Source organism: Rhamphochromis longiceps, linkage group LG20, assembly GCF_057381845.1.
Source record: "Rhamphochromis longiceps isolate RC_006_pf linkage group LG20, R_longiceps_female_GT1.1, whole genome shotgun sequence".
In the NCBI taxonomy this organism is placed as follows: Eukaryota; Metazoa; Chordata; class Actinopteri; order Cichliformes; family Cichlidae; genus Rhamphochromis; species Rhamphochromis longiceps.
The window spans coordinates 33,433,199-33,444,178 of record NC_140576.1 but is presented as its reverse complement, the minus strand read 5'-3'; the positions used below and the strand labels follow the sequence as shown (position 1 = coordinate 33,444,178).

Genomic DNA, 10,980 nt, shown 5'->3' with positions numbered 1-10,980 from the left:
GATGGCTAGAAAATTAGATAATATAATATTGGGTAGGCTTTAAAGACTTATCTCATGTTTAAGTCTGGCTTTTATATAAATAACACATTATCCCACTGCTTCCAGTGGCCCAACAAGCCCAGTGAGGCCGAACATATATCACACAGTCGATGACAATGATCTCCCTGATGTACTTTAAATCAGACGTGCATGATAAGAGATAGCAATTTAACATGAATGCTGCCATATCTTCATTTGCAAAACAGCAACTACCATCTCAAAGACCTTTGCACTTATTATGATGCATCTTATGAGTGCTGCTTCCCCTTTCATTATGTTTGTTGTGAACTCTGGCCCTGGCAAACGGCAAAGGACAAGCCCAGTGTGCTGCTATCATATGTCAGCATGTTGAGGACTCTGAAGAGTGGGAGTGGGGGTGAGCTGAAAATACTTTGGCACTCTGTTCGGGTTCTTTAAAAAGAGCAGTAATCCTGTTGCCACTGACCATATAATTCTGTCTGTTGATTGTGCTGATGGTCTGTTGGTTGTTTTGTTGGAGTGTTGCACATAATGGAGCTTCCCCAGCTTGAACATACGAGGCTCCGAAGACATGATAGCGCAGGTGAGATCACAGATTAACTACCTTTAAAGAGAGCATGTGTCTTAGCAATATCCAGACAAAATACTGCAAGAAAATCTCTATTAATATGTGATTCAACAACATGGACATACTGAATGCAACATAAATATGAGTAAATAATTGAATGTGTTCCTACGAATCAATGAATCAACTTCCACTTTAAAGGAAGATAAGAATACAAATCGCCCACAAACAATGAGAAATTGCGTGTGCAGCTTGCTTTATTTTTGATCTATACCATCACTGGTTGCCTTGTTTATAGGTAATACATTGATCATGAATGAACAACAAAGAAGTGAAGTAAGGTTATGAGATAATAAAAGGCTCATGCACTTGAACAGGTAAACAAGAAACTAAAACAGAAACTAAAACAAGCAAACAAATAAGTGATCAGTGCGCCTTATCACAGAGATCATGGAGAGATTATTATTATATTCAATTTTTTTACTATTTGGTGTAATTTTCTCACGTGTTAAATGACTTCTTTTAAGTTGGACGAAATATAAAGAAACATTATAAAGCACTCCAATCCTGCATGGCCGTTGTTTTTGGAAGTACCTCTCCTACCAAGAAAAACAGCCAATAGAATAGTATGTTCCTTCTGTTGAGCTTATCCCAAGGCTAGCTGCCCTTTAAACCTGGTCCAGAACTGGGTCACGATGTTCTCTGAAGTTTGAGTAGTTGACATTAAGGTTTGAGTACTTGGACTTGTGCAAGTGTCACAAGCAAATGTCATGAGTGGCTAATGATGGCAGGGAGGATTTTCACAGTACACTGTGTCAAGTAGACTTTTTTTCAGAGGCTCAAAATTGATTGGCAGTTGATTGACAAGTGGTTTCATAGGCAGGTGAGACCAGTTCCTTTGACTTTACATGACAGATGAATTTGACAAAATATCTGAACTTGATTTAAAGCTTCAGATTTGTATTTTGTAGCTTTTTCTTGTAATTTCAAATATGACACCTAATAAGGCTGATAAACAAAAGTAAATCTAAAGAAGTGATAGGAAAATCTTTAGGAGTTTTAAAATCTGGATGGCTGATATATTCTTATAAAGGGTGCACTGACCAGCTCAGCAACACCAACAGGCTTGAAATACCACAAAAGACAACTTGGGGTCACTGATGTTTATTGTCGATGGGAGTGCTGATAGTAGAGGTAGAAGGAATTCTGAGGTGGACAGGCCTATACTCTCTGTTCAGATTCAGCCAAATGTGGCAAAACTAATTGCACAGTCCATCACAGTGCAATAATGAATAATGATCCAAAGCACACTGCAAACCAAACCTGACTGAGTATCTCAAGCGTGTATTAAATTACTCCACTTTGGTGTATCAAGGGAAAACTACAAAAATTGTGTCTTTATCAAACAAAGACTTAACTGTGGTGCAGATAGTCAAAGTTTTGCTCAAGTGCTCTGCTCAAAACTTGCAGGTTTTCTCGACACTTGAAATGAGATTTGGAGAAACGTCACACATCAGGAGCTACTGTTAGCACTGAGAAGAGAAACTGAAAGCCACAGGGAACAATTCAAAAATGAGCCACCCCACATTTCTTTATATGTTTGCTAGGAAAATGGGAAATCGGTGCGTTAGTTTATTTTTATTTATTAAATTATGTGCAAACAAACATGAAAGTAAAGCATAAAAAGCAAAAACAGACTTTGCATAATTTGAATGATCTTGAAAATATCTGATTTGATCACATTTATTCTTACCAACACAGCCTGAGCTCTCTTAGGCAGCTTTCTTGTTATTCTTTAAGGAGATTTTAGGAATAGTTCTCCAGACTTCTTGAAGACATTCAAAGATCTTTGGTTTTGTTGTCTTTTAAGATGATCTCATAATGCAATCTCAATATTAATAAGGCCCAGGCCCCAAGGAGGCCAGTCCAAGACTGACAGTGTTCGATTGTGTGTTTTTCTATACAGATAACCTTTTAATACATTGGCAGTGTGTTTGGGATTATTGCTATTTCTAAAAAGAAAACAAACCCCTTGCCAATCAGATGCTTTCTAGATGGTTTTACATGTAATGTAATGTAACTTTTCTGGGTTCATAATTCAAAGAGTCTAGCTGAAATGCAGACCCGATCATCACAGAGCCTTCACTGTGTTTTACAGAAGGTTGTAAGCACTCACTGCTGTACTGCTCTCCTGACCTCCTCCATACATACTAACAATAATGTCCCTGTTTACCTTGTTTAGAAATTGCTTCTTGACAGCCGCTCTTCCTTCGAACGTTTCTGATGAGGCTTTAGGGAACCGTACATCTGATTGATCATATGCACCTCTCAGGTCCTATCTCAGGCCTTTCAGGTCTTTCTTTCCTATTTCTTAAAGACCTGGCTTTGAGATGCTGCTTATGTCTTGTAGATACTTTTTTAGGCCTGCCACTTCTTTTTGTCCTCCACTTTTCAGGTTTCCTGAAATTCTTTGAGAACGTACTGCACACCATGCTGATATAATCCAGGTTTTCAGCTAATAACTCTGTGAGAATCACATTGTTATTTAATGCCTATCAAACTATGTTATATTTGCCATTTTTCAGAGATTCAACTCAACAAATTGGGCTAAATTATGTTTTGTGACATGCTGCTAGAAAAAATACCTTATGATACATATTTAAAATTGCTTTGTTTTCTGTTATTGGTGGACACAACACTGATTTATCCTTTGAGTTAGCTGCTGTTTAAATGCTTGAATGATTCGTTGCTCAAGAAAGTGATTGTTCCAACCACATACAGGAACACTCATTCTGTTCTTACACAACCTTTAATTGGGCTTTGACAGGAAGTGGCTGACTTCTTTTAAAACATTATTTTTGCTTCATTGTGTTGCCTTTGTTGTTTGTAGTCCTTCAAAGCTCTTCTTTGTATCTTCTCTTCCCCCTCAACTTTGAAAGCGTAAAGGTAGGATGCCCCTCCCACTTCTGTCTGAAGCCCTTTACTATTGAAGAGTCCCGCCTTTCCACCATCACCAAATACTTGCTCATAGGGGTAATCCGATCTGTCTAATGTTGTCTACTATCGTGATTTCTTCAGCCATAATATAAATAACTGTTTGATGACTGTTGATATGAACTATGTGGCCTAAATTAGGCAGAGCAGTGGTGGTTAGTGCTGTCTAATCGTTGTTGTTGGCTTATATGGAATTATTTAATTATTTGAAATTTTGACCGTTTTGATTATGAGCGACTAAACAGATGGTCTAAACTGCCATCTAGTGGTAAGGAAGGAGAATACTGGCACTGCACTTTCTGTACAGCTTGTGCAGCAGCACCAGCAGTGCTCAGCTCATGAGGGGTCCTTCTGTTGGCAGCTTCTCTCAAGCCTTTTAAATCATGAAACAGATGGAGAGGCAGAGAAGCAGCATGGCCTCAGTTCCTCCCCCTCCTGCCTACCAAGTAGCTTACTTCTCCTTAGCAACTGTCACCTGACCTGCAGTAGTTAGTGTTCAGTGAGGCACAAATATGCACACAGATCACAGGACTGTGCATCTCAGTCGTTAACTCCTCGACCTGCTTCACAGGCCTCATGGCTTTGGCAATTAATATATCCACAGAGCATAAAAATCTTACACAGACACCTCTGCTCAAGATCTGGGTGCCATGGAGTGGAGGCAACTTGAACCGCAGGAGAGGGTGTAAGTTTATTAAAAGCCTGTCTCACTTTGAGTATGAGATTACAGTACATTATCTTCCCTGATGTTTGTTCTGTCTCTGCTTCAACTTATTTCTTGCTCCAGCAAAAGCTTTCATCAGCATCAAGACGTCCAGCAGTCACAAGTCTGTTTTACACTCTAACCTTTCTCTCCTGTTAATTTTGAACTGAGCTCAGGCCTTTCAAGGGAGACGCGTAGAAAGACAGCAGTGTGAGAGCGACATAGACATAGACACAGCGATGGGATTACAGCCAGCCTAGACCAAACCAGGTCTGAGTTGGCTCTCAGTTGAGTGTCTGGCATGGTCCTTTGAGCATTTTGCTGACGCTGCATACTCCATTCATAATCGAACAGTCTGGAGGCTAACTCTTTCCATGTCCTCATATGGACATATACACAGGCCATCCGGGTACCTGTTGGGGTACAGCTAGCCGGCAAGCAACAAAGCAGTCTACGTTATAAATTACTGAATTTTGAGACACAGTAGTATTGAGACTACTGGACCATTCCTTGGTAAGGTAAGATGCATTTATAAAGGCACCTAATGAAGTTTTCCTTTGCTTGCTGCTCCTTCATAAATAATAGGTGACAAAGTCTAAACCAATTTAGGTTTTTCCAGGGAGATTAATATTGTTACATTTGGAAATTCTTGCAGTAGCTGAGCTGAGCTTTAACAACATGCAGGGACATTTTAACATACTTGGAGATTAAAGGCATTATGTCCTGTCAGCCGTATGGTGCAGTGTGCTTCTCTGGTTGCTTCTAAGATGTGACTACCTAAAGAGTTTTATTTAATTTCTGTTCTGCTTTTGTGTCCGTTTTATTTTTTTTGGTCAGTTGGGCAGTTGTTTTGTGCACAGACAAAACCCATGCAACTTACTACACCAACCGTAAACTTGACATTTGAGCAGCACTGTGAAGCTCTTATTCTCTCTGTTAATGAAAACGACCTCAGCAGCCAGAGACAAAACATGTTCTAGATTGCATGTGACCCACTGAACACAAAACAGATGCTCTAATGCTGAATAACCCAGTCAGCTCACAAGTCCCAAGTGTACCTGAAAGAATTCATTGTGTTTTTTGTGTGTTTACTTTGTTCTCAGCCTCTGTGCCTCAGTTCTGTAACTCTCCCACAATGATTGTGATGGTTGGATTGCCAGCCAGAGGGAAGACATACATTTCCAAGAAGCTCACTCGTTACCTGAACTGGATCGGGGTTCCGACAAAAAGTCAGTTTTCCAAATGAATTCTTGAGTCCTAATCATATAAGTGTCAGAAAGAAACAGTTAATTTTTCTCTGTTTATCGACTCCATCAGTGTTTAACGTGGGCCAGTACCGCAGGGAGGCCGTCAAGATCTATAAAAACTTTGAATTCTTCAAACCTGATAATGAGGAAGCCATGAAGATTCGCAAGTAAGTACGCTAAAGATAAACTACTCAAAGGTGCACCTGTTTACTCATTTAAAACAACAGACTGGCCATTTTTAATATTGGCATTTGTAACAGTATGTAAATAACTGAAGAGAATTTTGTAAAATCATGGTGTGACAGATTTGATTTATCTTCATTTTCACACGACACTCATCAATCATTCATATTTTTGCAGTTTTTGTCTCTTTGCATATACGAGTGTCACTTCTCTCCCAGGGCCTGTGCAGCAGCTGCACTCAAAGATGTTGCTTTGTACTTCACAAAGGAACTGGGGCAAGTAGCCGTGAGTAAGAGGACAACTAAAACTGTCCTTCTAATTTTGAAAAAACTTTCCCTATCTATCTCTATCTATCTAATCGTGTCACTGTTACCAAATGATAACACCTGTGTCCTGTCTCATGCAGGTATTTGATGCTACAAACACCACAAGAGAAAGGAGGGCAATCATTGTTAGTTTTGCAATGGAAATGGGCTACAAGGTAAGTGTTAAACGGCTATTTAAAGCAATTATTTGTGGGGGGGGGTCTTGTTTAGAGTAGAATAAATAAAATGACATCAATTTTCTGTCACTATATATTCATGAATCAAAGACATGCATCACAACCAGTTAACTTAGGTAAGCTAAAGGTCAATACAGGATTTTTACCCGTGTATTACAAGCCCAAAAGTCCACCTATTTTTATCCTATAATTATTTTTCTTCACATAAAAAAAAAAGTAAAAAATAAGAAATAAAAAAAGAGAAACATTAAAGAGACCGGTTTTATGGCTTAATACTGTTTTACCTGTTTAGGTGATTAGTGCATATACAGCCATAGTCAATGTGAGGTAAATTGTTTTCAGCTGTGGCAGTGGTTGAGTCTAGCAATGGAGGCAATCCTGCACAACTAAAAACATCCTATATTGCTTTAGTTTAAAAGCTAAGAGTAACCTAAATATTTATTTGGATATATATTTTTGTGTATGCCTCAAAGAAAAGCCAGGCTAGCTGTTACTTTGTGTTTCTGGGAGCTGAGCATCTGGATATTGTAGCGTTGTATTTACTGTCAAGTCCAAAGAATCATATTGACCTTCTACTTAATAATGTCATTACCTGTGATTTTTGTACAGAGTTATATCAACGCTTACCATGTGGTTCCTTTAAGCTAACCACTACTCATGATGTAAAAATACTTTTTTCAACTGACTTCTTGAATGCAGGTGTTCTTCGTTGAATCCATCTGTGATGACCCAGAAATCATTGCAGAGAATATCAGGGTGAGAAGCACATCTATGCTATAACCTTTTTGTGTGTAGACTTCAGTATGTACAGAAGCTGTTGTGCAATTAAAAAATGTTTTAATCTAAACCTGAATCTTCTTTTCATTTCAGCAAGTAAAATTCGGCAGCCCTGATTATGCAGACTGTGACATAGATGAAGCCATGGAAGATTTCACCCAGCGCATCGACTGTTACAGGGCAAGCTACATGCCTATAGATGATGAGAAAGACAGGTGCGACCTATGACACCTTTCTTCCAGTGATGATAAGAATGCATAAAAAATACTTCCATAACTTTTTTTTTATCTTCACTGCCATAAATTTGATCAGGAAACTCTCCTACATAAAGATCTTCGATGTGGGCAGTAGATACCTTGTGAACCGGGTCCAGGACCACATTCAGAGCAGAATAGTGTACTACCTCATGAACATACACGTCACACCAAGATCCATCTACCTGAGCCGCCATGGAGAGAGCGAACTCAACCTGTTAGGTCGGATTGGTGGAGACACGGGCTTATCCCCTAGAGGACAAAAGGTAATTTGGCTGACAAATAAAAACATATAAAGAACTGACATTTTCTGAAAAAGCAAAATTAGTTACCTGTAGTTTGTAATCTTATGCATTTCATTTGGTGAGTAAAATTGCAAAAATGTGGTATAAATGCCAGTCTATTTCCTAAAAGGTCAACTAGCTTCTTAAAATCATACTCTTTCTCTTAGTATGCTAGTGCCCTGGCGACCTTCATCAAAGGACAGAAAATCATAGACCTCAAGGTGTGGACGAGTCACATGAAGAGGACTGTCCAGACTGCAGAGGCCCTGGGAGTCCAGTATGAACAGTGGAAGGCTCTTAATGAGATAGATGCGGTGAGTTATAAAACAATAATACCTCAGCAACACTAATTCAATTATTCCAATAAATGATTTATTTTGTTTTTCTAATGCTTGACAAGTTGATATGATTACATAGTCAGTTAGTATGTTTTTCCCTTTGGTTCAGTCTGTAATATACCAAAGTATATTAAAAACATTATAAAATTATCCACAAATGTTTTAAGTTTGCAGAAGAGGCAATTTTGAGTGTAACGTATATGAATATTTGATCAAGTGTCTTGACAGATGACCTGCAACATTGTTTATCCTCTAGCACCATCTTCAGTCCAAAACATAAATTGCAATCTTGGTTACTGGCATCACTATGAGCTTCACTGTGTACTTGGTGCTAGTAAGGAAATGTTGCCATTGCACAGTTATACACTTTGCTTTTTGCTCACATCACCACTTTTTCTAAGTCGCTAGCGTGGATGTTATAATTTTTGTTTTAATCTTAATCTGCGATTAAAATCTCCAAGAGACTGAAATTTCAATACCTTAGAGGTTTTGTGCTTTTATGCTACGGTACACTTGCAAAAAAGATTTTCGTGTTATATTTTTCTCACTAAGGGTGTATGTGAGGAACTAACTTATGAGGAAATTCAGGAGAATTTCCCAGAAGAATTTGCACTAAGAGACCAGGACAAATATCGCTATCGGTACCCAAAGGGTGAGGTAAGCCCTGCTCTGAATGAGTTTTAGAAATATATTTTATGCAACCAAGGAAGCATAACTGTGATTTTAATAAACACACTGCTGACACCTGGAATCTTTCTAGTACAAATAATTTCCTCTGTTGGCCAGTGAGCAGCTTACCAGAAGCAGTTTGCACACTGACTTGATCATTCAGGGAGAGTATTTAGTTTGGAATGTAGAGCTAAAAAAGATTTAAATTATTTTGATATTTGTCTTTCAAAAATAAAGCTTTAGAGTGGCTTTGACAAAACTTTAGAGAGGAAACAAATTGAGGAGTTGTGTGCTCCAAGCTTTCAAAATGTTGCAAACACTGTCGGAGGTCACTTAGTCTTTAAAAATTTAAAAATAATAAAGACTAAGTGTCTTTAAGCAGATTTTCTTCCTGCTCTTGCTTTTTTGTTCTAAATCAGATCAGCATTGATGCTAGCCTTTGGCTTAGTCTACCTGCTTCCTGTTTCCTTCATTTGGGTCCCCTCTTTTTTAGCTCTACAATTTGTTGTCCCTACCATTTCCAGAAAAATGGGGTGGCTGTAGCTCAGGTGGCAGAGCAGGTCAGCCACTAAAGGTCGGTGGTTCGATCCCAGGCTGCCTCCGGGCTGCATTCCAAATATCCTTGGGCAAGATACTAACCCCATGTTTGCCTACTGGTGATGGTCAGAGGGCCCGGTGATGCCAGTGTCCGGCAGCCTCACCTCTGTCAGTGCGCCCCAGGGCGGCTGTGGCTGCAATGTAGCTTGCCATTGCCAGTGTGTGAATGGGTGAATGTAGTATAAAGCGCTTTGGGGTCCTTAGGGACTGAGTAAAGCGCTGTACAAATACAGACCATTTACCATTTTACCAAAAATGTACCTTAAGAGAATCAGAATAAAATGAGCCTGGGTTAGGGTCTGGGTCTTGTGGAAAAATGTTTGAAATTATGTCTCTTGTCCAGTCCTATGAAGATCTAGTCCATCGTCTAGAGCCAGTCATCATGGAGCTGGAGAGGCAGGAAAATGTTTTGGTCATTTGCCACCAAGCTGTGATGCGCTGCCTGTTAGCCTATTTCCTTGACAAACCTGCAGGTAGAACAAAAAAACGTCCCAAACTGTGCACAAACATGTGATACAATATACAACAGTTTGTGATATTGTTTTAATTCCACAAACACTTCTTCTAATATTTACATTTGTGTCTCTGAAGATGAGCTGCCTTATCTAAGATGCCCTCTTCACACTGTGCTCAAACTCACACCGATAGCCTACGGTAGGTGGTAAGAACTTAATTATATATGATATCCCATCTTTAGTGTATCGCACATTCACTCTATGTAAATCTTTTTCTTACATCTTCATTTGTAGGGTGTAAGGTTGAGTCATTTTTCCTCAATATTGAAGCTGTCAACACACACAGAGAGAGGCCACTGGTGAGTTTACATAACTGCACATTTGTTGTAATACTTAGCTTTGCCAATAATTCATCTGTAGGCAGTAAAGTTGTATCATTTGTATGTGCTGATTAAATAAATATGTGTGCAGTTGTGAAGAAACGATGCCTTTGCTTAATTATCCCTTTTTCACTTACATTGAACTTATTGACATTGTAAAGTTGGATTCATAAATGGTAATATTACATACTACTCGTACTAAAGTTAGATCTGATTCATCGTTCTGTTTTTCAGTAACTTCCACTTTAGTCTTGAAAGATTCTTTTGTTGCTTTTATTTTTGCAGAATGTCAACATCACCAGAAACCCAGAGGAAGCTCTGCAGACTGTTCCTGACCACATATAAACAGTGTTTGCTGGAAAACTGAGTTATGTGAAACTGGATTTGTTACTACTGATAAGCTTCACTAAGTTTTAGAGATGCACTCCAGTCACAGCTGAATGTGGGAAAATAGAAGACAGGAGGTCTTTGAAGCTGAAGAGGTGATTCTAGACACGGGACTGCATCAACACCGAAGCACAAGGAGTGAGTGAAAAGGGAATAACCTACAGCTGGCTCTGTTTTCAGGATGTCTGTGGAATATTTCTGTCTCATCAGACTTAATGTGGTTTTCTTTTCTGAAAGCACACAGTGTTTACAAATGATTTATAGACAGTAATAATGCACTTTGTCTTGAGCTGAAGGCAAGAATAAAATTGTAGATGTAGATGGGTTTTCATTATCACTCTTAACCTTGCCTTCATGTACATTTAACTGTGGTACAGATAACAAAATGTGTTGTTGATCATCAAGTTATGTAATTAGGAATCAGCACCATGGACAGCACCCAAACAAAACATTTACTTTATACTTGGATGACTGTAACTACTGTAATGAAATTAAATAGCATGGTGAGTTCGAATAAATAAAAGTTGTACATAGAAAATATATAAGAATAATTATCTCCAATATGTGAGAAAATAAATTCGCATTAAAATTCAGGAGTCTTTGTTTTATTCTTCTAATTGCCACGTG

The 10,980-nt window shown here is 38.7% G+C and overlaps 1 protein-coding gene across 4 annotated transcripts; it reads left to right on the top strand.

The window, feature by feature from the left end:
* The first annotated feature begins 472 nt into the window (after positions 1 to 472).
* Positions 473 to 10,863, top strand: pfkfb1 (6-phosphofructo-2-kinase/fructose-2,6-biphosphatase 1). Of its 4 annotated transcripts, none has more exons than XM_085395022.1 (14): positions 473 to 601; positions 5,384 to 5,509; positions 5,598 to 5,694; positions 5,929 to 5,995; positions 6,117 to 6,191; positions 6,912 to 6,968; positions 7,083 to 7,204; positions 7,302 to 7,509; positions 7,695 to 7,841; positions 8,418 to 8,522; positions 9,475 to 9,604; positions 9,723 to 9,785; positions 9,881 to 9,945; positions 10,252 to 10,858. In XM_085395022.1, the coding sequence occupies exons 1-14, from the start codon at positions 550 to 552 to the stop codon at positions 10,309 to 10,311; spliced, it is 1,374 nt and encodes a 457-aa protein (XP_085251148.1). In that variant the 5' UTR covers positions 473 to 549; the 3' UTR covers positions 10,312 to 10,858. The 4 variants fall into 4 exon arrangements, with proteins under 4 accessions (XP_085251148.1, XP_085251147.1, XP_085251150.1 ...); XM_085395021.1 differs by lacking the exon at positions 473 to 601 and adding an exon at positions 3,147 to 4,262 and having other exon boundaries at positions 10,252 to 10,863; XM_085395024.1 differs by lacking the exon at positions 473 to 601 and adding an exon at positions 4,290 to 4,793 and having other exon boundaries at positions 10,252 to 10,856.
* The last annotated feature ends 117 nt before the right edge of the window (positions 10,864 to 10,980 follow it).

Bases quoted from the DNA above. Each gene is read 5' to 3' on its own strand.
- pfkfb1 (XM_085395021.1), top strand. From the start codon at position 4,154: ATGGCTTTGGCAATTAATATATCCACAGAGCATAAAAATCTTACACAG. The intron at 7,510-7,694 runs GTAATTTGGCTG...TCTTTCTCTTAG, and splicing joins TATCCCCTAGAGGACAAAAG to TATGCTAGTGCCCTGGCGAC. The intron at 9,786-9,880 runs GTAGGTGGTAAG...CTTCATTTGTAG, and splicing joins ACTCACACCGATAGCCTACG to GGTGTAAGGTTGAGTCATTT.